At 45.6% G+C, this 27,847-nt stretch overlaps 1 protein-coding gene across 1 annotated transcript in view; it reads left to right on the top strand.

Annotated features, from left to right (window-relative positions):
- Nucleotides 1–27,847, top strand: part of ACE (angiotensin I converting enzyme) — a 110,712-nt gene that overhangs the window by 69,895 nt on the left and 12,970 nt on the right. The window contains exons 15-23 of the mRNA XM_063960005.1: nt 1,472–1,556; nt 4,479–4,622; nt 6,517–6,708; nt 7,181–7,278; nt 8,876–9,045; nt 9,870–10,093; nt 21,606–21,750; nt 24,908–25,006; nt 25,460–25,582. Of these exons, the coding sequence (XP_063816075.1) occupies nt 1,472–1,556; nt 4,479–4,622; nt 6,517–6,708; nt 7,181–7,278; nt 8,876–9,045; nt 9,870–10,093; nt 21,606–21,750; nt 24,908–25,006; nt 25,460–25,582 (1,280 nt within the window). The remainder of the gene's footprint in view (nt 1–1,471; nt 1,557–4,478; nt 4,623–6,516; nt 6,709–7,180; nt 7,279–8,875; nt 9,046–9,869; nt 10,094–21,605; nt 21,751–24,907; nt 25,007–25,459; nt 25,583–27,847) is intronic.

Below are 27,847 nucleotides of genomic sequence, written 5' to 3'. Positions count from 1 at the left end.
CAGCATGCTTATTCTACGGCAGGATTGCCGTGTCCTAAATCCGTTAAGGCCCACTCTACTCGTAGAGTGGATTCTTCCTGGGCGGCTGCGCGGGGTGTCTCGGCTTTACAGCTTTGCCAAGCAGCAACTTGGTCAGGGTCAAACACGTTTGCTAAGTTCTACAAGTTCGATACTTTGACCAAACTGTAGGTCCTTAGAGGCCAATCAGTGCTGCAGGAGCCTCCGGGCTCTCCTTCCCATACTGGGAGCTTTGGTACATCCCCATGGTACTAATATGAACCCCAGCATCCTCTAGGACGTAAGAGAAAATAGGATTTTAACTACCTACCGGTAAATCCTTTTCTCATTGTCCGTAGAGGATGCTGGGTCCAGCGCTTCGTTCTCCTGCAGTTGTTACTTGGATTGGTACTACCTTGTTCCTTGGTTAAGTACTGCATTGTTACTTCGTTAAGTACTGTTGTTCAGCTGTTGCTGACTTGTTAGAGCTGGTTAGCTTGGTTTGCCTTGTTATGTGTGAGCTGGTGTGAATCTCACCACTATCTGTATTTCCTTATCTCAAAGTATGTCAGTCTACTCAGGCACAGTTTCTAGACCGAGTCTGGTAGGAGGGGCATAAAGGGAGGAGCCAGCCCACACTATTAAACTCTTAAAGTGCCCATGGCTCCCATGGGACCCGTCTATACCCCATGATACTAATATGGACCCCAGCATCCTCTACGGACTATGAGAAAAGGATTTATCGGTCGGTAATTAAGATCCTATTTTAATTGGCTTTGATTATGAGCCTAGCAGCCTTCGGTTCATTAATGGTTCTTGGTCAATGTTTGTAGGCCTTAGCTTTCAGATGGTCCAATTAGCTGTGTAGAGAGAGGTCTTTTATTTATTTATTTATTTATTTATTTATTTATTTATTAACAGTTTCTTATATAGCGCAGCATATTCCGTTGCGCTTTACTTTCATGAAGCCGATGAGGATTCCTTTCCTCACCGTAACGGAAATTCTGCTTGTTAATGTAGCCAGACAAATGAAAATGAGCTTTGCCATGAAGTAGCAGCGATAATGCCGGAAATGACCCACCGAGAGATGCAAAACTTCAGAAATAGACTAAAAATGTGTACCGCTAGTGGACGCCACCATCTGAATGACGACATTTTCAAAACCAAGTGAAAAATACTGTATTCTATACACTTTTAGATTATGTACTAACATTTTGAATAGCATTTACCATGCTTTTTTGTTCACCTTCAAAATCTGGGACTTTTTTTTTTTTTTTTTTGCCTCACCCTGTATAACCATTTTGTTGGCTACAGCAATATTCTATATACAAGTAGTGCCAATGGTTCCAAGTGATTGATATGGGCCACATTATCACTTTGCACCAAACACTGACTGCTACTGTGTGTGCTCACTGGGGATAGGTATCCTTTGATTTCTACATTTAAAAGAAAGTGTTCTCTATTTTAATTTCAGTACAACCAAATAGTCTCTGATATGGAAGCGATCTATAGCAAGGCCACAGTATGTAAAGACAGCAAGTGTGTGCCTCTGGATCCAGGTATGTATGAATGAATAATGTACAGAGCTCCTTATTGTAAATACTATAGAAGTAAGGGGTAATGTTAGTTTAAGGAAAAGAAAAGGTAAAGTACTATGCATGTGATGCTGCATGTTGCAGAAGAGAATATTTGTTCACCTCAGCATCTGATCTAGGCCCTTCATTTGTAGCAGCCCCTGCACTTCTGATAAAAAATAAATTTGCTTTGTTTTGTCATAAAATAAACTGTATGCAATGAATACAGATGTGTTCACATACACCTATACTCAAATCACAAAAAAGAGCCCTGTTTAGCATGCCATAGACTTTGATAATTATTGTCTCCAAAACACTAATCCTAAGTACCTAGTATACTATAAGCGAACAAAGATGCATCATTTTAGGAAAAAGAACACAATCTAGGGTAAAAATGCAAAAGACCAGCCTTATACCAATTATTTTGCTACAGAGATACTAATCCGAAGTACCTAGTACACTATAATCAAAGTAAGGTTGGATACACAATCCGCCAATGGTAAAGGGCCTTACTCACTGGCCGACGGCAGATACGGCCGATGAGCGACCCGGCGGCGGGGGGGCAGTGACGGGGGGAGTGAAGTTTCTTCACTCCCCCCGTCACGCGGCTGCATTGAAGTGCAGGCAAATATGGACGAGATCGTCCATATTGGCCTGCATGCACAGCCGACGGGAGACCAGCGATGAACGAGCGCGGGGACGCGCATCGTTCATCGCTGGAGCCTCCACACTGAAAGATATGAACGAGTTCTCGTTCATTTATGAACGAGATCGTTCATATCTTTCCAAAAATCGGCCAGTGTGTAGGGCCTATAAGGCTTATGCACGAACAACCTTGTGCATACATACCGAATGTTCGATCGATATGTTTGGCCAGCAGACCTCCTTTGAGTATGTCCGCCCACTTGTGACGTCATATTGAATGGGTTATGCAGCTGATATATTGTTCGGTCAGTAGGAGGTTTATACACACCTGCAGATGCATATACGTGCTGGTTACGGCCGCCATGATACTTTATATCTGAATGCCATGGCTCACTGGTATATCTGGTATACATACCAGCCAATATATTTTTTGCTGGCTGTACAAACAATATATCAGTGTCTATCCAGCTATAGACACAAAATTCAGTAAAAAGTATGCAGTCTATGCAAAAGGCAAAAGTCTGTTTTTTATATAAGTGACCAGCGCCATGCAATGTTATGCTTTTATCTATGACTTTATACTGCACCAAACAAAGTAATGCAAAGTACCTACTATATTACAGTATATGCGAAGTACCTAGTACACTATATATGCGAAGTACCTAGTATACTATTGATAATGTCGATATTATCTTAAACCGTAAAGCTATACCTCTAGATACACTTTTACCGTGGAGCCGCTATGGCCGCTAGACTGAATACACGTGCTACGCACTCTGTACGCTATTTGCGTACAGAGTCTCGTACGTGGTACGTACTTGGCGTACACACGTCGCGCTGAGTGTACAGAGTACGCACAGCGCGCGCACACACATTTGATAACCTTTAAACCTTATACGTAATTCAATGCAATGTTATTCTTACACTCTAAACCATGTGCCGCAAAGCACTGTAAGGATGTTATACCTTAAACCTTAAGTAGCGCTGACGGTATAAAGTACCCGCAGTGCGTACACCTTATCAATACTTATAAACCTTTTACAGTTAAAATACGCTTTAAACCCTTGCAGGAAAGTGAGGACACAACACCGGTTTGTAGTTGAAACCACAGGGTTCTAAGGCCACAGTGGATTATTCCAAAAGGTAAAACAGTACAAATTATACACTACAGGCTAACCATATAAATCTAAACAGAATAATGGCTACAGAGAATGTACATACGTGAGAAGGTTCGCAAGCGCAACCTGGACCAGTCCTCCGCTTATCAGGCAGAAAGCATTCAGAGTCTTCTGACCGGCCAGGCAACAACGGGCTTTTTATACACAATTTACATACACAATACAATGGTCACTGTAATCTCATTGTCCATTGGACACAGAGGTGCGTCTCTTCATTACAGGAGAGGTCATAGGTTGATTTGAAAAGGTGGGCGATGTCTTTCTCTAACTGCTCTTGTGGGTGGTATCCTCTGGATTCCCGCCGCATACATAATATACAGTAAATACAGTTAATATCTATATTCTACTTTTGCACATAACTATACGCAGGAACATGCGATCTTTCTCTAACCAACACTGGAATGTTACCCTTACAATACCCTACAGCTGGATACTAGACATCACCTAGTATCCAGTCATGTTTTGATGTAGCTAATAATCACTTCCAGATCATTTACTTTAAATGTAAATTTGTCTGACCCTTCCTATCATGCAAAGGCGAATCCCTTAGTCCTGGAACTGTTTAAACTGATACTTGCTGATGTGGTGCAGGGGAGCTATGTGTACAAAGTGCACTATTTGGGTTAAATATGTAATGTTCTAATAACACTCTATGCGCTCACAAACTCTGCCGTAAATACCCATACCACGCGCAGGAACGCGGTAGCGATCATACGCAAATTGCGGATATGTGCACGCACGGCGGAATAAGTGCACGCGCAGCGGGCATGTGTGGCGGGTTAGTATATGGTGTATGCATTACAATATTTTTAGTCTTTGACACTATATGCACACTAAGATGCAAATTTGAGGACCGTGCACGGAGATTGTCCCATATGGTGAAAAAAGTCCCCCCTCCCCTTCCCCATCCAACCAGTCCAGAAGCTTATTAAATGTTTTGAGTGCTGTAGAATGACAATCAGCCATGTGTAATATAGCCTTTAATTATATCTTCAGACTTTATCGAACTGCAAGGTGGATGTAGAGAGTATGTAGGTGTGCAGGGAACGCTACAGTTCTTGACACAGTCCTGTTTATTTTTAAGATCTAACTGAACTCCTGGCAAAATCGCGAGATTATGATGAGCTGTTGTTTGCCTGGAAAGGGTGGCGAGATGCTTCTGGCAAAAAAATGCGTGACCATTACAAGTCCTATGTGGATCTGGGTAATAAGGCGGCAGTAATGAATGGTAAGAGACAGAGAATGAAAACGTAAGTGTTCAACAACCACATACTGTATTTGTTATCTACATGCATAAAGATTCAAGCATTACCCTGTCATCCGTGTCTTCCCTTCTCACTTAGTACAATCAACTGTTGAATGAGTTCTGCTAATCCTGCAGCAAATGGGGAGGGTCCTTAACCCAGGACACCACTCACACTTTGGGGTTGATGTATGAAGCAGTGAAAAGACTGGAGAATTGAGCCAGTGGGGACGTTGCTTATGGCAACCAATCAGCTGCTACATATAATGTTACTTCAAAGTTGATTGGTTACTATGGGCAACTTCTCCACTGAAACACTTAGCCACTTTTTTTTCCAATGCTAAATAAATCCCCCCCCCCCCCTACCTGTTACCCAATGCTGGAAGACAGACAGCCAGTCACACTCTGGACTCTTTACCTTCAGCGGGCACCATAAGCACTTGTATACAACTCTCTAACTACTTAAACTACAAAGGTTAAGACTTTTTGGGTGAATCCTTTAAATTCTTTAAAATTTTAAATAGCTGGTTTGATTAGCCTATTTTGTGTGTGATTTCCTTATGTGCAGTCACAGACCAGCATACATCTAACCATTGTGACTCCTACAGGGCTTGTGAAAATGCATTGCGATTACTTGTAAAGTGTGTATACAAGTATATATACAGTGTGTGTATATATGTATGTATATGTGTGTGTATATATGTGTGTGTGTGTATATATATATATATATATATATATATATATATATATATATATATATATATAAATTATTTTTTTAATATGCCCATTTACTACCACTTCTGCATCAGCCCCCATGTGTCTTCACGATAGGCCTCCTTGATTCAGCTGTATTTGCAGTGCACTTTAATCTTGCAGCCTTATAATGCCCCCTGTACAATACGTGCCACACCACAAATAATCTTATGAAGTTAGTGTCTCCTGTATTCTCTGCTATTATCTTTATGCCAGTTTTGAGATGTGGAGAATAAACCATATCTCTCTCCTGCAGTCCTTCAGTCTTACTCATCACGGCCCCTTTCCTGGTTTAGAAACGGCTGCATTTGGCCTGATTGCAGAACCAAATTTAGGTCCAAATGAAATGCGTGTTTCCGTAGCTGCAAGATAAGTTGTATTTTGCTGAGCATACGCTGTCAGATAGATGTCAGACCAATAGACCTTATGGAGGAAATTCATTTAGCTGTGGTAAATTACCGTGGCTAGTCGATCCCCTGGGGCAGCACTTATCAGGGATTTTTTTGTGTGCGCCTTTGAACAGAGGTGACATAAAATCCCTGATAACCAACGGGTGCCACAACCCTATTAACACAAAAATCTGTGACCGTTTCATGGATTCTGTGTGTTAACACCTGTACACCAATACATTCATTTAACGGCCATTTTAACAGGGTAAGGCGAAAAAGGGAGTGCAATTGAATAGCCACAGATGTTTAAGTCTGAGGCTACCTCTCTCTTTGACCCCTGTTAACGTGGGCAATTCAATTCCCCTCCTATATCTGACAAGCTGAAGCCATCGGATATCGCCACACACTGAGATAGATCAGTGTATGGCCGCGATATCCATGTTTATCTTCTTTCCTCCCCTGTGAATGAACAGAGGAAATGAACTGTCGTGCGCTGTAGCGCATACTGTGGCCAACAAATTATCAAATCTAATTACCAGACTAATAATTAGCAATATAATTATCTGGGTAATCTGACTATTTTTGGCAGAAAACGGTATGGTGTATGCCCATCATTTCTCTGTGGGTGTCAGGAAGGCAATCTTTAACACCTGCTTTCAGAATTGCTGGATACAACTGAAGAAAGATGGGCTTTTTATGGCTAATTTTATCACTGGTTTGACTATTTACTCTTACAGGTCATGGTGACAATGGAGCATACTGGAGATCATGGTATGAGACCCCAACTTTGGAAACGGATGTAGAAAATCTTTATCATGAGCTACAGCCACTCTACCTCAAACTCCATGCCTATGTGCGCCGAGCTCTTTACAAGAAATATGGAGAACAGAAAGTAAACCTCAAAGGGCCCATTCCTGCCCACCTGCTTGGTAAGAGAACAAGCTGTACCTTTGTATCACGTACCGTAGTGTCCTTAAAGTTCATTGGTGTTCGTAGACATGGTTGAAGGAGCATCTGACTTTTTTTTTTTTTAAGGGTATCCACGCAGTGGAAGCAGCCATTTACATAGGCTGAAATTATAGCGAGAAGAAATCATCATATCCTTTCGCTAAATATATGAACATTATTAAGGTCATTGTATCCTAGTAAAAGGCTTTCTTCTTCTAAATGTTTGCCACATGATGGCTACCTCCTAATATGTGCAGTTGGTGGTAGAACTAGTGTTATGACTGTGTCCCTGGTTATTTTCCGGTTTAAAAATAAAAATCTTCTTTTTATTTTTTTCTACAACAAAAATGAAGTTACCAAGGTGGCCTGGAATCCTAATATTGCTGATATACATTTCTTACAAATACTTCATGAATGCAAATTCATTTTCAAGATTTTTTTCTTTTCTTTTAGGTAACATGTGGGCACAGTCTTGGTCCAATATATATGACCTTCTTGTACCATATCCCAATGCAGCACAGGTTGATGCCACACCAGCAATGTTGAGTAAGGTGGGTGGCTGCCAAGTTACATAGAAAGGAAACCTCTTCTGTAAAACTTTTATGGATAGTTGTATTTTGTGTATTACATGAACATTAATGTTCATATACAGTTGAGTATCCCATATCCAAATATTCCGAAATACAGAATATTCTGAAATACAGAATTTTTTGAGTGAGAATGAGGTAGTGAAACCTTTGTTTTCTGATGGCTCATTGTACACAAATTTTGTTTAATACACAATTATTCAAAATATTGTATTAAATGACCATCAGGCTGTGTGTACAAGGTGTATATGAAACATAAATTGTGTTTATGTACACAAACTTTGTTTAATGCACTAAGTTATTAAAAATATTGGCTAAAATGACCTTCAGGCTGCGTGTATAAGGTATATATGAAACATAAATGCATTCTGTGCTTAGACTTGGGTCCCATCGCCATGATATCTCATTTTGGTATGCAATTATTCCAAAATACGGAAAAATCCGATATCCAAAATACTTCTGATCCCTAGCAATTTGGATATGGTATACTCAGCCTGTAATACTATATTGGTTCTATTATATAAGAAATAAAATAGTGGATGAATAACATGGAACATGAAATAACAAAAATAGACAGACATATGGGTAAAACAAAAGACCGACAACTGATGGTAAAGAAGTGGAACATGTGCATTGAAGCATTCTATCTTAGGACACTACAGTATAGTATAATTGCCGTTCTAGACTTATTACAAATGTCTAAAATCAATGTGTGTGTGTGTATATGATGCCTGGCGTGAGTGAGCCGTCGGTTCCCGTGCACCTCTGCTAATGTCACAATGTAAATATGACCAACAAGTAGACTATACTGATTAAAATGATTTATGGTATGCATATATTCTGTGTGCAACTGAGGCTGTATCTGCATACAAAATGTTATGTTGCAGTGTTTTCCAGGAAAACACTAACGTAACATTTTGTATGCAGATAAAGCTGCAGTTGCACACACAATGTAGATATGCCACACATAATTTTATAAAGAAAATGACCGTTATATCTTCTATGTTAATTCTGCATGATGACTTTTTTATGAGTGACTTATTTCTATGATGCCGATGTCTAAGCAGGACATGTCCTATACCAAATTAAAGCTCTTGGTTCGTCGATCTGCAGAAGTATATTGACGTTGTATATAGTTGGTTCGTTCCGGAGTTATGCCGCAAAACGTCCGCTTGCCATGTACAATGCATCTCCACTGTGCTCTTTGAAAATGTGACCGTGATGAACTCTGCCTGTGCACTTGCTAGGTGACCTGGAACATGTAACCTGCTGGGTGGTCTAGAAACTGTGACCGTTATGTGCAGCCACCCACTGAGCAGAGAATTTTCGATTTCTATGGGGGGTGTAAAGGGCTAAAATGTTCTGCCCAGCAAACCTTTGCCCTGTTGAAACCGGGCACATCAGCTATTGTGTATTCTTGTAAACTGCAAGGGCATAGAAGTAAAAAAATAAATCTGACATTTCATAGAAGGTCTACAATGTATTTCTAGACTGTTACTTATAGATGTGGTTAGTGACCTGGTAGATACTATAATTTTGATTTCTTTACGATGTCTGATAGAATTGGACGCCCAAGATGATGTTTGAGGAATCGGACAGGTTCTTTACCTCTCTGGGGCTCATCCCCATGCCCCCAGAATTCTGGGAGAAATCTATGATTGAGAAGCCAGTTGGCCGAGATGTGGTTTGTCATGCTTCTGCCTGGGATTTCTACAACCGGAAAGACTTTAGGTATAGATTATGATTGGAAATGTAATATGCCAGAAATCTGCAGGTAGAACCAAGCCTGATCAGTATCAGGTATGAACTAGGGGCCTGATTCATACCTGATCGCTGCTGTGCATTTTCGCACAGCAGACGACCAGGTACTTACTGCGTATGCACCGCGATGCGCACACACGTCTGACAACGACAAAGGGCATCGCCGGTCAGCGACAGGATGGTGCGAAAATTATGATCTCACGGGCGTTTGCAAGGTGATTGACAGGAAGAGGCCGTTTGTGGGTGGTAACTAACAGATTATTGGGAGTGTCGGGAATATGCAGGCGTGCCCAAGCGTTTTCAGGGAGGGTGTCCGGCTCCAGCCCCGATCAGCCTGTTCTCATCGCACTGTCGGAGTAAGTCCTGGGCTGCGCACACAGTGGATTTTTGCTGCTCGGCTTACACATGCGATCGCACACTTGCACAGCGAATTTACACTCCCCCTGGGGGTGGCGACTATCTGAACGCAGGACAGCAAAGTTAGCAGCCCAGTGATCAGGTCTGAATCACTCCCTAAATGTGTAAGACTTCAAAGGAACATAGAGAAAATGTGCAGCAAATGTATGTTAAATCATGGTGTTCTAAATCCCAATAAGGGGATGCGGTCAAGATGCCTGCGTTCCGCTCGCCACCCCTGTCGGGATTGTGTGGTCGGGATTCCGGCGTCTGTATTTCGACCGCCGGGATTCCGGCCGGCGGCATTTAGTACTGATCCCCCAGTAAGATATATTAAAAAATAATAATAAATGAACAGAAACAACATAACACTAAATATCTTGTCATGTTTCTTTCAGAATTAAACAGTGTACTGTAGTCAACATGGATGACCTCATCACAGTCCATCATGAGATGGGACATGTTCAATATTTCCTGCAGTACAAGGACCTACCGGTTTCATTCCGGGAAGGTGCTAATCCTGGGTTCCATGAGGCGATCGGGGATGTGTTGGCCCTGTCTGTGTCCACACCAAAGCATCTCTACAGTATTGGACTTTTGGACAAAGTTGAGGACAACCCAGGTATAATTTTGGGTCAAACTGGTTTGTGCCATCTGAGAGCCAGTATTTACCCTGCACAGAAACAAATAACCCACCAAATCTAACTCTCTCTGCACATGTTATATCTGCCCCCCCTGCAGTGCTTATGGTTTTGCCCAATTGCTAACAAACTTGCTGCTGCGATCAACTCAGAATTACCCCCCTGGTTCTGAAGAAATGGCATTAACTGGAATCTAGAGGATGTTTAAAAATGCATCAAAAATGTACCCATTATTCTACTTTCCTTGTTATGAAAATATCACCCCAATCTATCAACGCACATCTTCCCTGATCTATGCAAAGCACTCCTGTTTGATGATCTCTCTAATTACAAGATCAACTTCAATAACTGTGAACTTATAACACCTACTCTCCCCCCACCCCCAGTCAGCATAAGGAAATAATTATAAATAGGAGTGGTGTATTATGTCGGCATTCCAAATGTATACATGTATGATGCTGACATTGAATATGTCGACATGCTCATAATGTCTACATTAACCACGTCGATATTCAGCATGTCAGTATTAATGTTATGTTGACATTGTTAGAAACTAGACACTGTCTTGTCTTTATAGTGTAATTCTATCCCTAACACTAATCCTAATTGAAATGTCGACATTATGACAATATTGACACATTGTATGTTGACCTTTTGCAGGTGTCGACATTTTAAACAGTGATATGCGTACTTTGAAAACAGATTTAGAATTTTAATAAATTGCTTCCATTTTGTAATGGAAGGAGCTTTGTTGCTGTAACTCCATATTATATTTTAGGCTAGATGTTGCCCAAGAATTAGTGAGAAAGTTACTCGCCGCATTAAATCCTCACTGTCCTCTGGGGATAGGACACCTTAAACCTGCTGCATTCTTTCTTTCTTTCATGTCCTAGAGGATGCTGGGGTCCACTTTAGTACCATGGGGTATAGACTGGTCCACCAGGGGCCATTGGCACTGTAAGAGTTTGAGAGTGTGGGCTGGTTCCAACCCTCCTATGCCCCTCATAGAAAATGTGCCCGGAGGAGCCGGTCACAGCTAGGGGAGGTCTCCAGAGTTTCTCTAGTAAAGTTTATTTTAGAGTTTATTATTTTACAGGGAGGCTTCTGGCAACAGCCTTCCGGCTTCGTGGGACTAAGGGGGAAAGTAGTGTCCACCATGCGGGGTCTAAGCCACTATCTCCGCTGACAGGACACTGAGCTCCTGAGGGGATAGATCGTTCCCCGACACAGGGGATCGCTCACCCCAGCAGCATGCCGCCACCCCCTTACAGAGCCAGAAGATCAGTGGCGAGGGAGTCACCGACCCCCTAGCAAGTGGGGGGCCGGTGTGAAGATGGCGGCATCAGGGTAGGAGCGCAGTATTAACTGCGCTCCGGAGGCTCAGCGGTACATAGTGCGGCGCTGTGAGGGGCGCCCTGAGCCAGCGCCTGAACCCTGCACTGGTCACACAGCCAGGCAGGGTCCCAGGATCTCAGCCAGTATTATCCTATGAAGAGCGGGAAGACCGTGCCATTCGGGGTGGGGCTTCTCAGAGGGGACCGAGCAGCGTTCAGCGCCATTTTCCTGCCTGCACAGCGCTGTCCAGGAAGAGCAAGTCCCTCCACAGCAACTCCAGCTATCTCTAACGGTACCAGGGGGTTGTAGAAGGGGGGGGGGGAGGCTGCAAATTTACTCTAACTTATTAAGTTGCACAGTCAGCACTGATAGGGGTCTCCCTTTATATTAAAAGCGCTATGTGTGGGTTGGCTCCAATCTCTGTGTCTCTCTCGCCATTCTTGGTGGTGAAACTCTGTCCTCCCCTGTGTGTGTGTGTGTGTGTGTGTGGAGTGTCTGTGGTCTCCATTAAGCAATGTCCATGGTCTCTGTGTCATATGCTGTAGAGGCTATGTTCTCTCAGGATGATCCCATTCCATGTAATCAGGATTGCACTGGTTTAGCACAGATTCCAGCAAGGGAGCCTGAGTGGTTATCCGCTATCAAATCTATGATTTCTCAGATTTCAAATAGGGTTGCACAAAATGAATCTGCAACTCAGGCTTTACAGAACTCTATGGCAGTCTGGCCCAGTTCTGGTACATCAGGGCTCCCCGCTGTATATTCACATAAACGTGCTCTTGCTCAGATCATGCAGGATGATACCGATTCTGATACAACACCCGGGCAGGTTGAGGAGGCTTACTTCACTGAAAATAAGAAAGCCTCGCTAACCTTCCCTGCATCAAAGGAATTAAATGCTATTTTTGAAAAGGCTTGGGAAAACACGGATAAAAAATTCCAGATACCTAAAAGGGTTCTGGTAGCATTTCCTTTCCCGGTAGAGGATAGGAAAAAATGGGAAAACCCTCCTATTGTTGACGCGTCAGTATCCAGACTCTCAAAAAAGGTGGTTTTACCTGTTCCAGGATCTACCGCCTTGAAAGAGCCGGCTGATCGTAAAATTGATAATACGCTCAAATCCATGTACCCGGCTTCTGGCGCAATACTACGTCCCACTATTGCCAGTGCTTGGATTGCCAAAGCTATAGTAAAGTGGTCAGGCACGTTACTTGAAGACTTGGATACTATGGAGGAATGTGATGTTGAATTTGTTTTTACGTAACATTCAGGATTCGGCAGGATTTCTGGTAGAATCCATGAAAGACCTGGGTTCCATGGCTGCGGGAATTTCTTCCATGTCCGTTTCAGCTCTTCGAGGACTGTGGTTGTGCCAGTGGTCTGCCGACGCGGAATCCAGGAGAATTGTGGAGACCCTACCCTACACAGGTCAGGCTCTCTTTGGGGAAGCGTTAGATGCGTGGATCTCCATGGCTATGGCTGGTAAGTCACCCTTTCTTCCCTCGGCTACACCTGCACCGAAGAAACCCTTTTCTTCAGTTACATCACAGCCCTTTCAGTCTAACAAGCCCAGAAAGGCCAAGCCGTCCAACACCTTCTTTCGGGGAGGTCGGCTGCAGGTTCCAAGGAACAGAGACCTGCTTCAGGTACACCAAAGTCCTCCGCATGACGGTGGACTGCACGCCTCGGAGGTGGGAGCGAGACTCGGACATTTCAGTCACGTCTGGGTGTCCTCCGGCCTGGACCCCTGGGTACAATATATTGTGTCCCAGGGGTACAGGCTGGAATTTCAAAATCTCCCTCCTAACCGATTTTTCAGATCAGGCTTACCAGCTCTGCTGGCAGACAGGACTGTCCTGCAAGAAGCCGTCCAGAAGTTTGTGGAGGCACAGGTCATTGTGCCAGTACCGCCTCATATGCAAAACAAGGGTTACTATTCGAACCTTTTCATGGTACCGTAACCGGATGGTTCGGTCAGGCCCTTTCTGAGCTTAAAATCACTAAACCCCTTTCTGAGGGAGTTCAAGTTCAAAATGGAGTCACTAAGGGCAGTGCTATCAGGTCTGGAGAAGGGGGAATTCCTAGTATCCCCGGATATCAAGGATGCGTACCTCCACATGCTGATTTGGCTGCCGCATCAAGCTTATTTGCACTGTTGGACTGTCACTTTCGGTTCCAGGCCCTCCCATTCGGCCTCTCCACAGCACTGAGGGTATTCACCAAGGTGATGGCAGAAATGATGATTCTCCTCCGCAGACAGGGGGTGAACATAATTACGTATCTGGACGATCTGTTGATAAAGGCATCGTCCAAGGAGAAGCTGTTACGGTCCATAGCACTCACAACCCAGCTTCTCAGGGAACATGGTTGGATCCTGAATCTTCCAAAATCACATTTGGAACCAACCAGGAGGTTGTCCTTTCTGGGAATGATCCTCGACACGGAGGTGCAGAGGGTGTTTCTTCCAGAGGAAAAGGCGTTGGTGATTCAAACGATGGTCTGGGATGTCCTGAAGCCAGCCCGGGTGTCAGTTCATCAGTGCATTCGCCTTCTGGGGAAGATGGTGGCCTCTTACGAGGCTCTACAGTATGGGAGGTTTCACGCTCTGTCCTTCCAACTGGATCTCCTGGACAAGTGGTCGGGATCCCATCTTCACATGCACCAGAAAATACGTCTGTCGCCAAAGGCCACCTTCTGGAGGGCCGCAGGTTCGGGATTCAGGACTGGATCCTTCTAACCATGGATGCAAGTCTCCGGGGCTGGGGCGCAGTCACTCAAGGGGTAACCTTCCAAGGAAGGTGGTCAAGTCTGGAAGCCGGCCTGCCGATAAACATTTTGGAACTAAGAGCCATCTACAACGGTCTTCTCCAAGTGGCCCATCTTCTGAGAAATCTGGTCATTCAAGTGCAGTCGGACAATGTAACAACAGTGGTTTACATAAACCGACAGGGCGGAACGAAGAGCAGAGCTGCAATGGCAGAGGTAACAAGAATAATCCTCTGGGCAGAAAAATACGCATTGGCGCTGTCGGCAATCTTCATTCCTGGAGTAGATAACTGGGAAGCGGACTTCCTCAGCAGACACGATCTCCATCCAGGGGAGTGGGGACTCCATCCAGAGGTGTTCAAGGAGGTAACAGTTCTTTGGGGCGTACCCCAGATCGACATGATGGCCTCTCGTCAAGAAGCTTCGGCGGTATTGTTCCAGGTCGAGGGACCCGCTAGCAGTGGCGGTGGATGCCCTAGTGACTCCGTGGGTGTTCCAGTCGGTGTACGTGTTTCCTCCGCTTCCACTCATCCCAAGAGTTCCAATGCTCATAAGGAGAACAAGGGTTCAAGCGATCCTCATTGCTCCAGACCGGCCAAGAAGGGCTTGGTACGCGGATCTTCTGGGTCTGCTGCAAGAAGATCTGAGGCTCTTCCTCTTCGGGAGGACCTGCTGCAGCAGGGGCCATTTGCCTATCAAGACTTACCGTGGCTACGTTTGACGGCATGGAGGTTGAACGCCTGATACTAGCTTGAAAGGGAATTCCGAACAAGGTTATTCCTACCCTGATACAGGCTAGGAAAGGAGTACCGTCTAAACCTTACCATCGAATTTGGAAAAAATATGTATCTTGGTGTGAGTCCAAGAAATTCCCTGCGGTGGAGTTTCAACTGGGAGTTTCTCCTCTTCCTACAAGCCGGTGTGGATATGTTCCTGAAGTTGGGATCTGTGAAGGTCCAGATTTCGGCCCTGTCCATTTTCTTCCAGAAACAATTGGCTGCCCTCCTTGAAGTTCAGACCTTTTTTTTTTTAAAGGAAGTTATGCACATCCAACCTCCCTTTGTACCGCCTATGGCGCCTTGGGACCTTAACGTGTTGTTGCAGTTCCCCCAATCAGACTGTTTTGAGCCTCTACAGGAGGTTGAGGTCAAATTTCTTGCGTGGAAGGCTGTCGCGTTGTTGGCCTTGGCTTCAGCTAGACGTGTGTCGGAGTTGGGGGCTTTGTCCTGCAAAAGCCCATACTTGATCTTCCATGAAGATAGGGCTGAACTCTGGACACGTCAGCAGTTTCTTCCGAAGGTTGTGTCGGCATTTCATATCAACCAACCTATTGTGGTGCCAGTGGCTACTGACTACTCAATTTCATCAAAGTCCTTGGATGTTGTAAGGGCTCTGAAAATCTATGAAGAGGACTGCTCGTCACAGAAAATCGGACTCTGTTTGTCCTGTATGATCCCAAGAAAATTGGGTGTCCTGCTTCTAAGCAGACGATCTCTCGCTGGATCAGGTTCACTATCCAGCAGGCTTGCCGTGTCCTACGTCTGTCAAGGCCCACTCTACTCGTAAGGTGGGGTCTTCCTGGGCGACTGCCCGGGGTGTCTCGGCATTACAACTTTGCCGAGCTGCAACTTGGTCTGGGTTGAACACGTTTGCAAAGTTCTACAAGTTCGATACTTTGGCCTCTGATGATCTGAAGTTCAGTTAATCAGTTCTGCAGGAGGCTCCGCGCTCTCCCTCCCGTTCTGAGAGCTTTGGTACATCCCCATGGTACTAATGTGGACCACAGCATTCTCTAAGACGTAAGAGAAAATAGGATTTTGGTTACCTACCGGTAAATCCTTTTCTCGTAGTCCGCAGAGGATGCTGTGCGCCCGCCCAGCGCTTCGTTTTCCTGCTTTCATTATTTGGTTTAGTACAACTTCGTTTTAGTTGAGTACTGCATTGTTACTTGGTAAGTTATGTTTCAGTGGTTGCTGAGTTTTCAAGCTAAGTTAGCTTGATGTGCCTTGTATGTGTGAGCTGGTGTGAATCTCGCCACTATCTGTGTTTAAATCCTTCTCTCGATGATTATGATTATTATTATTATTATTATTATTATTCGGTACAAATGAAGGTGTTTCTCCCAGAAGATGAGAATCGAGACATCAAAGAAATTATGTCAGGTTCTACAGACCCAGACTGTCTCCCTGCATCTTTGTGTACGGCTTCTAGGAAAGATGACTACATCTTACGAAGTGATCCAATGCGGCAGACTGCATTCCAGAACCTTTCAGTTAAATCTAATTGTTCAGGGGACAGGCATGCATTTCATTTTCCAGCGAAGGATCTGGTCGCCCCAAACCAGGACCTCATTAATCTGTTGGTCGGTTCACAAGAATCTTAACAGCGGGAATGAGGTTTGGAGTCTGGGACTAGAAGGTTTTGACAACAGAGAATAGGGAGCAGTACTGGACAACCATCCGTTTCAGGGAAGATGAACGCACCGGGAGAGCAGTCTTCCAATAAATGTACTGGAACTAAGAGCCATTTACAATGCACTTCTTCTAGCACAGAACCTAGTATGGGCTCAATATGTGAGAGTACAGTTGGACAATGTGACTGCGACAGCATACATAAACCATCAGGGAGGAACGAAAAGCCATGGCTTTAAAGGAGGTCACAAAGAATCTGTCTTGGACAGAAAAGCGCAACATCATCCTGTCAGCAGTCTTCATTCCAGGAGTAGACAATTAGGAGGCAGACTATCTCAGTCGTCAGGATATGCATACAGGGGTGTGGCATCTACACCCTCAGGTATTCGAGGCAGTAATACGAGGGTGGGGTCTACCACAGATAGATTTAATGGCCTATCGAAACAACCATCAGCTGCCAGGATAGGCGGCCAGGACGTGGGATCCAGCAGCAGAGACGGTGGACACGCTCCCGATTCCCTGGACCTACGAACTAGTATACAGTACATCTTCCTGCCATTTCCCCTTTTACCAAGAGGGTTAAGAAAGGTCAAGCGGAAAAGAGCGTGGGTGATTTTAATAGCTCCAGATTGGCCTCGCAGAAGTTGGTACTCGGACCTGAGGGGGCTCCTGGCGGAAGATCCTTGGAGACTGCTACAGAGGGATGACCTGTTGTCACAGCGCCCATTCCTTCATCCAGATCTGATCCATCTACGTGTGACGGCGTGGTTATTGAGACCAGGATACTAAGAGACAGGTATTTCGAAATCTGCTATGCCTACCATGTTAGCTGCAAGGAAACCAGTCGCGGCAGCACAGTACTATAGAATCTGGAAGAAGTACATGGTGCCAGTCTAAGGGTTGGAGTCCCAAAGAATTCCGCCTTTCTAGGCTTTTGAGGTTTCTCCAAAAAGGTTTGGATGGTGGTTTGAGATTGGGTTCCTTGAAGGTCAAGGTCTCAGCCCCCTAGATTCTTTTTTTTTTTTTTCTTCTTCCAGTAACGTCTGGCATCCCTGCAGGAGGTCCAGACATTTTTTGCAAGGCGTGTTGAGAATCCAACCACCTTTTCGTCCTCCCACTGCCCCATACTGTCTATATTGGGTGTTAGATTTTTTTTAGATCAGTGTTTTTTTAGCCTTTGGAAAAACCAGATCTGAAATACTTGAGGTGGAAGCAGTGGCGTAACTACTGCCCCCGCAGCCCTCGCGGTGGCTTGGGGGCGAGGGGCTGCGGGGGCGCCGCCACTGATTTAGAGCAGATTGACATGCGGACGAACGTCCGCATGTCAATCTGTTGTCACTAGCCCCCCGCTGTGAAGTAGGGACACGGAGGGCACAGCGTGCGCCTCTCCTGTGTCCCTCTGAGTCTCCGGCGTGTCCTATGAAAAGGGGGTGTGGCTTCGCGGAGGACCCGCGATCGCGGGCCACGCCCCCGTTTCGTCACTGAGGGGGCATGCCCAGCGCTCTGTGAGCTGCTGGCATGCCCTCTCTCCCACTGTCTGCGCTGAATAGACGCTGTGCGCATGCGCACAGCGTCTATTCACTACTGCTCTGCTATGCAGAGCAGTGACTGTAGGAGACTCCCAACTGCCCCCCCCCCCATCGCGGGACACTGCGGGAGGTATGCATATATGGCACTGGGGGGGCACTGAGGGGGCATATATGGAACAGGGGGGGGGGCACTGAGGGGGCATATATGGCCTGAGGGGGCATATATGGCACTGGGGTGGCACTGAGGGGGCATATATGGCACTGAGGGGGCATATATGGCACTGGGGGCACTGAGGGGGCATATATGGCACTGGGGGGGCACTGAGGGGTCATATATGGCACTGAGGGGGCATATATGGCACTGCGGGGGGCACTGAGGGGGCATATATGGCACTGGGGGGCACTGAGGGCATATATGGCACTGAGGGGGCATATATGGCACTGGGGGGGCATATATGGCACTGGGGAGGCACTGAGGGGGCATATATGGCACTGAGGGGGCATATATGGCACTGGTGGGGCACTGAGGGGGCATATATGGCACTGGGGGGGCACTGAGGGGGCATATATGGCACTGAGGGGGCATATATGGCACTGAGGGGGCATATATGGCACTGGTGGGGCACTGAGGGGGCATATATGGCACTGGGGGGGCACTGAGGGGGCATATATGGCACTGGGGGGTACTGAGGGGGCATATATGGCACTGGGGGGCACTGAGGGGGCATATATGGCACTGGGGAGGCACTGAGGGGGCATATATGGCACTGGGGGGGCACTGAGGGGGCATATATGGCACTGTATGTGTACCTGGCACATGGGGGGCTATATTTGGCACTGGGGGCACGTGAGCACCTAGCATTGTGGGGGAATATCTGGCACTGGGGGCATATGTGGCACTGGGGGGAGAGGCTATATTTGGCACTGGGGGCATGTGAGTACCTGGCACCGTGGGGGAATATCTGGCACTGAGGACATATGTGGCACTGGGAGCACAGCCCTAGCAACAAGCACTACCCCCTAGCAATGAGCATGACACAGAGTGCATGAAACACCTGGCAACGAGCATGACACCCTGAGCATGAAAACCCCTGGCACCGTGCATGGAACCAAGAGCATGAAACCCCTGGCAACGAGCAGGTAATTTAAAAGTAATTAGAAGCCTTAATGTAGGACTTAATGTGTAATGGGCATTACGGTGTGTGGCATAATGTATCACGGACATTGCGGTGTGTGTCAGAATGTGTCACAGGCATTACGGTGTGTGGAAAACTATATCACGGGCATTGTGGTATGTGGTATAATGTCTCAGGGGCATTGCAGTGTGGCATAGGGTATAACGGGCATTGCGGTATGTGTCACAGGCATTACGGTGTATGGTATACTAGATCACGGGCATTGTGGTATGTGGTATAATGTCTCAGGGTCATTGCAGTGTGTGGCATAATGTATAATGGGCATTGCGGTGTGTGGCATAATGTGTCAGGCATTACGGTGTCTGTATACTATATCACGGGCATTGTGGTATAATGTCTCAGGGTCTTTGCAGTGTGGTATAATGTATAACGGGCATTGCGGTGTGTGTCATAATGTATCACGGACATTGCGGTGTGTGGTATACTATATCATGGGCATTGTGGTATGTGGTATAATGTCTCAGGTTCATTGCAGTGTGTGTCATAATGTATCACGGACATTGCGGTGTGTGTCATAATGTATCACGGACATTGCGGTGTGTGGTATACTATATCATGAGCATTGTGGTATGTGCTATAATGTATCAGGGGCATTGCAGTGTGTAGCATAATGTATAACGGGCATTGTGATTCCTGTCATAATGTGTCATAGACATTACGGTGTGTGGCATAATGTGTCGGGGGCATTACGGTGTGTGCATATTGTGTCATGTGCATTATTGTGTGTGGCATAATGTCTGAGGGCCTTTGCAGTATGTGGCATAATGTATACTGGGCATTACTATAAGGAGGAAAAATGACAAATAATGGAAGGGGCATGAATCAGGATTATTTTTCTTTCCTGTGGTGGCTAACGTCTGGGCGTGCAGGTTGCAAAACTGGGGTATAAGGTAGTCCATTCCTGCAATGCCACGCCTCTTTATGCGAAGCCGCGCCCATTTAAACAAAATCACGCCCCTTTTTGGCGCCGCGCGCCTTAGGCGCGCACATGTTTGTCCCTTTCCTAGTGCCAATTATGGGGGGGGGGGGGGGGGCGCCGAAGAATTTTTTGGCTTGGGGGAGAAAAATTTCTAGTTACGCCACTGGGTGGAAGGTAGTCCTGCTCCTAGCTTTAGCTTCACCAAGGAGGGTCTCTGAGTTAGGGGCTCTGTCATGTAGAAGTCCTTTCCTAGTTTTTCATGAAGACAGAGTGGAGTTCCGTACAATATCGGAGTTTTTACCTAAGGTGGTTTCCGGTTTCCACGTTAACCAACCAATTTTGGTCCCTTCTTTCCATGGTTTGGCAGACGGGGATTTGGCCTTGGACTTGGTCAGAGCCTTACGGGTATACGTACAGGCTACAATTCCCATTGGGAAGTCAGACGTTTTGGTTGTCTTGTTTGATGCTCCCAAGAAGGGCTGGCCGGCTTTGAAACAAACTTTGGCCACCTGGATACCACTAACCATAAAGCAGGTATATCTCTCTAGTGGTAAGAGTTCCATTTCAGGGTAGGGGCTCATACTACCAGGTCAGTGGATGCTTCATGGGCTGTGGCTAGGGGAGCCTCCACTAACCAACTTTGCAGAGCTGCAACTTGGTCATCTGCACACACATTCATTCGCTTCTACAAGTTTTATACGTCTGCGCCTACAGATACAAGGTTTGGTCAGTTTGGTTCTTCAGGCTTCAGACAGCACTCCCTCCCGTGGGAGTATCTTTGGGACATCCCTAGCTGTTTAAGTACTACCCAGTGTCCCCTAGTGGATGAAAGAGAAAAGAGGATTTTGGTACTTACCGATAATTAATTTCTCTGAATCCACTCGGGGACACTGGGTGTCTGCGTGTTCTTGTTAAATTTAGTTCAAACGGTTTGATTATTATGTTCATAGTCCTTGATGGCTGGTTAACGTGTTGGTACGGTTGGTTTCTTACCGTTAGCCTTGATTTTTCATGTTCCCTCTTCTCTCCGTTAATTTTTCAAACTGGAGGGATTAGGGGGTGTGAAGGCGAGGAGCCAGCTGTTCATATAAAATTTTTTTTTTTTTTTATATCCCCTCACCCCTTATCTTCCTACGCCTATAAATATCACTTCTCGCATTAGGCTGGAGAAACACCAGGAGTAATTGTCCCTTTGTAATAGTCAAAGGCATGTCAACACACACACACATATACACACACACCCACACCCACCTACCCACCTACATACATACCTTCAGATGGAGTTTGAGATTACAGAGTGGATATTTAAAAGACAAAAACTGTGTGTCTTCTCCTAGAGAGCGATATCAATTATCTTATGAGCGTTGCACTGGATAAAATTGCCTTCTTACCATTTGGGTATCTGATGGACCAGTGGCGGTGGAAAGTATTTGATGGAAGGATACCAGATACAGAGTATAACCAGCAATGGTGGAACCTCAGGTCTGTTTTCTGCAATAAAACTGTAACCTCTATTAAATAAAAAGTGTGTGTGTGTGTAAAATATAAACATATATATTATATATTATACATTGGTTTACCTGCTCAGGTGCCCTTACAGAGGGAACAGAGCCTCCAATATACCATGAAAAGACAGCGGCACTCTGAGACGTCTTGATAAGGTGCAAAAATAGAAGCAGTGTCTGTTCAATGTTTCGGGGTTGTTTCCTGATGAAGCCCGTCAAAATAATAGACGCCAGGGCTGGATTATAAGGGGGGCAGTCGCTACTCACACAGGAGCTTGCCAGGTTTCTGGGAGTGCTGGGAGCTGGGGATCTGTCATGCTGAGTGAGAAAGTGTGTAGCGTTAGCGTATATAAATAAATACTGTATATCTGTAACGGGCAGGCTATAATGATAATGCACTATATACACCAGTACTGGCACGTGTGAACTCACCAGTTCCCGCACAGCTCCCAACCAGTCTGGGGTAGAAGACACCAGTAGCCACCAGCAGCTGACTGGAGAGGTCTGGGCATGGCCTGCGCAGGATGCGGGAGGGGTGAGCACAGGATCCCGTCTCTTTGCCAACGCACAGTATATGTAAAGGTGCTGAGCTGGTTATCTGCCGCCTCCTCACCCGCACAATCTGCAGCCCCAGCACCATCCTCTCGTTTTCCCGGTCACAGCACTGCTCACCATAGACGGGGCCTCTTGCCCTTTCCTACCAGATTGATTCACCTTACCTTACCCCCCCCCCCTTACCCCCTCCGGAAAATGGCCACTAGTGTCCCCGTTGCCTCTACTCGGAGCGCTGTGGGACCGTCTGGTGGTTCCTGCTTCTGTTTCCTGATTACTGCTGATACTTGTTGGCAAGTGACCTGGGATTTCAGTATAGTATGGGGGAGGGGGCGCATTATACATAAGGGACACTATATGGAGGGGCAGTATATGGTGTGGGGTTCAGTATACATAGTGTGTGTCCATGTCCCGAACAGAGCTCCAGTGGCCACCAGCAGCACCACAGTGTTAAGTAGCAGCGTTACCTTTTTATATAGATACAGGTTGAGTATCCCTTATCCAAAACGCTTGGGACCAGAGGTATTTTGGATATCGGATTTTTCCGTATTTTGGAATAATTGCATACCATAATGAGATATTATCATGGTGATGGGACCTAAATCTAAGCAAAGAATGTATTTGTTACATGTACACCTTATACAGACAGCCTGAAGGTCATTTTAGCCAATATTTTTTATAACTTTGTGCATTAAACAAAGTGTGTCTACATTCACACAATTCATTTATGTTTCTTATACACCTTATTAAACAAAGTTTGTATACATTGAGCCATCAAAAAACAAAGGTTTCACTATCTCACTCTGTCAAAAAAAAGTCCGTATTTCGAATATTCCGTATTTAGGAATATTTGGATATGGGATACTCAACCTGTATTCCTATTTAATTTTAATAGTAAGTGAAAATCAAACGAATGGATAGAAAATCCAGTCAATTTTGAATATGAAAGGTCGTTCTAAATGGCAACTGACATCAAAAATCTACCTACTCGTTCTCTTCCCTGTCTCCATATGGTACTTTATCTCCATGCACTTTATCTCCATCCAAGTCCGTGGGGCAGCCTCTAGTGGCCGCCAGCAAACATAACAGAGGCGAGGAGCAGCCTTACTGGTCTATTTACTAAGCCTTAGATTGAGATAAAGTAGATGGAGATAAAGTATCGGCTCTCAACTGTCATTTTTCAAACCCAGCTTGTGATATGGCAGTTAGGAGCTGATTGGCTGGTACTTTATCTCCACCCAAGGCTTAGTAAATAGATCCCTAATAGCCTTTTATTATAGCAGATAATATCTCCTGGACATACACCTAGAGTCTTTTCTGGTTTTAGAGCCCTTTGGATTTGACTAAACAGAGTAATGGATTATAAAAGGATTATATGAAACTCAACCAATCAGATGCCTACTGCCTATAATTCTGCAAATTTTTATTGGGTGCAGGTGTTTCTGTTCCAGTGAGTGTCTGATTTGTGACTCAGCATGGGGTCACACTACAGCAGCTGTGCTGGGCTGCTAACTGGTCATCTGTCAACTCAATACAGTCACAAAATGTAAAATTTATGATTTTACATCCAAGGGTGATGCTTTTGGGGAGAGAACTTTGCAATGTACTTATATATACTATCACCCCTAGGGAATGCTATGGTATATCCTCATGGCTCCAGTGTCACCCCAATAGATGTGGAAAATGGTATTGTGTTGTTTTTTTTTATGTATATGAATAGGGTGGTCTTCAGATACTGGCGGACGGCCTCCAGACTACCAGCATACCGGCGCCGGAATCCTGACCGCCGGCATACCGACAGTTTTTCTCCCTCTTGGGGGTTCACGACCCCCCAGAGGGAGAATAGATAGCGTGGCGCGCCACCGTGCCCACAGCGTGGTAAGCACAGCAAGCCCGCAAGGGGCTCATTTGCGCTCGCCCAGCTGTCGGTATGCCGGCGGTTGGGATTCCGGCGCCGGTATGCTGGCCGCCGGGAGCCCGACTGCCGACCATAACATACTACACCCATATAAAAATCCTTTTCTCACAGTCCATTGATGGATACTGGAAATCTTCTGACCCTTTGGTGGTGGTGTCATATTTCATGGTATTCCTTATAGTATTGTCCTCCTCACACGGTTTCTTTCTGCTCTCCCTGTTTTGGGGCTGTGTTGGTCAAGCAGCTGAGGCTTAGGGGCTGTATAGTGCTCCTGTCAGAGCCCCGTATGTGTGTGTGCGTGTGTGTATATGTATGTATGTATGTATGTATATGTGTGTGTGTGTGTGTGTGTGTGTGTGTGTGTGTGTGTATATATATATATATATATATATATATATATATATATATATATATATATATATATATGTATATATGTGTGTATGTATATGTGTATGTATATATATGTATGTGTATATATATATATATATATATATATATATATATATATATATATATATATATATATTTTATTAGTTGGAGCATATCAGAGTACAACTTTAAATCTCCAATTAGTGTTTTAGATTTGTATTCCATTACCTTTTGTACTTTTGCAGTATGTTATAGTGATTTACTATAATTTACTAATATAACTATATCAATCCAGGCTAAAATATCAGGGTTTGTGCCCTCCGGTCCTGAGGTCTGAAGATGATTTTGATCCTGGAGCAAAATTCCATATTCCAGCCAATGTCCCATACATCAGGTAACAAAATAGCCATTGATTCAAAGCACCATAAAAAATATTAGTATATCATTCAAATATAGGTGCTTTATTTTCACACACTTTGAAGACTAATGATATGATGCATTTGAATAAGCTTGTTTAAGGACTAAATTTAGACAAACAGACGTAACCGTCTAGAACAATAGTTTGGTTTATGTCTTTTTCAAAATAGTACTTTTCCAACTCCATGATTCTTCTATTGGTTACAATTTGCCAATATGATAAAGTCCAGTCACACTTCTGATGTAAACTTCTCATCGCGAGATGGCAGCCGGTCCACAGTTGAAAGATCCAATAATTTTCTTTCATAAATCCAATCAATGGTGTAATACAAAAGCACTATTACAAGACTCTGCATCCTTGCAGTTCTGAAACCTATTTCCACATCTTGATTGCTATTTGGAATTTACGTGTCCTTTTTCCTTCTTCAAGGTACTTCATCAGTTTTGTGATTCAGTTCCAGTTCCACGAGGCTCTGTGCAAAGCAGCAAATCAGACTGGACCTCTGCATACATGTGATATCTATAAGTCTGCAGAGGCAGGAAAATTGCTCGGGTGAGAGATTTTTTATTTTTCCTTTTTTGAGGGTGGGGTGGGGGTTGTTTCGGGTTTAGTTCTTCTCCTTTTTATGCACTTTAAATTTGTTCTGGTAAATTTATATTCCTCAAAGATCAACTGATTTAACCTGGAAAATCTGTTACCACAGATTGTATTGGAATCTGCATTTCAATTTAATTGGTTGTAACACTGGCTTGTTTGTTTTTTTTCTCCTTCATCCACTAGGGGACACTGGAGCGCAGTTACAATGGGGAAATAGTAGGCAGTAACTGGGAGCTGGCACTTTAAAACTCTAACACTGTGGCTAAGTCCTCCCCTACTATGTTCCCCCTTCAAGCCAGTCTTTGTTTTGTGCCCAAGGGAGATGGTCACTCTTGGGTTTTCTCTTAAGAATTTTTTTTTTTCTTTTCTTTTCTTTCTTCACAGACTGGCAGTTCTGCCTCTGCCATTCTGCACCGCGGGAGCTGCCGGCGGGGTCCCATCGCAGCTGCGTGCGGCTCTGGATGGGCCCCGGCTGAAGGAGACACTGAGCTCTCTGGAGCTGGCTGGACACCGCTGCGCGCGGCGCGTGTCGGGACTGCTCCGTCGGCAGAAGATTCCGGCAGCATGGCAGCGGTAAGTATAGTGGCCAGACACCGCTGCGTGCGGCGCGTGTCTGGGCCACTCCAAGCAGCAGCGGTGAGTAAAAAACCTTTAGTTTGATCTCTAATGCTGAGCCATGAGAAGTGATCCCTGTAGCCTAGAGGGCTAAGGCTGCATATCTCTAAGCAGAGTACACAGCCGCCGGAGACCTGGGTTCAGAACACACTCTGACCCAGCTCTGGTCTCCGGCGGCTCACATCACCGCTCCCCGCGCCCAGTTTCTTTACAGCGGCTAACATTCTTCTCCCCCCCCCCCCCGCTGCCTGCTCTGGTCTCAGGCCGCGGCTCACTTCCCCCGCACACAGATCCCCGCGCAGCGCGGCTCACAGAGCCGGTGCGGGGATACTCAGAGGCACTCTGCAGGTTTAAATCTGGCACCATTACAGGGGGGGCAGAGCTTGATCCCGCTCTGTACCGACAGGCTCAGCGCGCGCTGGCAGCCATGTTACAACGCTGCAGAGAAGGGGAGAATCGGAGGCACAGTGAGCTTTTTCAGTGGGGACAGGGGGCAAACTAGAGTGGCATAGTTTGTGTATTGTGTACTAACTCTGCACAGTAACGTGCAGGATACATAGAGTTGCTGTGGCTGCAATTCTCCCTGCTCCCCCCCCCTCCCTCCCCTTCTGCCTATTGTTGTGTGTGTGTATGGGGGAGGGTGACAGGTGCTGCCATGAGCTCCAAGGCAGCACAGAAAATGTTACAATGTCAAGTGTTCTGTAAAATTCACCCAGGGACAGTCTGATAATTCCCTTTTATGTGATGGGCTGTTTCACTGGCGAAATCAGTTGAAGGGCTCTCTAGGGCTGTAATCCCTTCCCAAGCTCTGTCCTTTAGTCCCCTCCCCCCCTCCCTCCACCCACACAGACTTGCTAGCCTCTGTGTTACAGGAATCTGACGATGATATGCCTCTATTAGATGAGGCGGTGGTAGATAATTATACAGGATACTGATGATCAGGTGTTTGAGGACTCTGAACCAGTAGCTCAGGGTATAGAGGCTCTTATTACTGCTATTCGCTCAGTATTGCAGGTGGAAGAGACGGAGCAGGGCGCCTTACACCCTTCAAGGTTTGGCACCAATCAATGCTTGCCGGTGACCTTTCCAGTTTCGGAGGAGCTAGATGCGCTCATAGTGGCAGCCTAGAAGCATCCAGACGCAAAGTTTCAGGTATCAAGGAAAATTTTGTCTTCCTATCCTTTTCCCGCAGATAGCCGGAAACGCTATGAGACCTCTCAGATTGTGGATCCTTCGGTATCTCATCTGTCCAAGAAGACGGTTCTGCCGGTTCCTGGAGCGACTTCGCTGAAGGAAGTGTGGGATAGGAAGTTGGAATCCACCTTGAAGACTATTTACTCGGCGGTGGGAGTATTACATCGCCCGGCACAGGTAGGTTGTTGGGTCAACAAGGCGATGGAAGCTTGGGCGGAGCAATTGTCCTCTGGAATTCATGATGATTTGCCAGCGGAACACATCCGTGAATCAACCCTTTAACTTTGCCAGGCTTCCAAGGGCATCTGTATTCTCGGAGCTAGGATTTCCGCCTTAGCAATTTCGGCCCGCAGAGCTCTCTGGCTGCGGCTGTGGCAGGCAGATACGGAGTCCAAAAGGCAGCAGAAGCAT

This window comes from Pseudophryne corroboree, chromosome 3 (assembly GCF_028390025.1).
Source record: "Pseudophryne corroboree isolate aPseCor3 chromosome 3, aPseCor3.hap2, whole genome shotgun sequence".
Lineage (NCBI taxonomy): Eukaryota > Metazoa > Chordata > Amphibia > Anura > Myobatrachidae > Pseudophryne > Pseudophryne corroboree.
The sequence above is the reverse complement of the archived record's forward strand: the minus strand, read 5'-3'. Positions and strand labels throughout refer to the sequence as shown.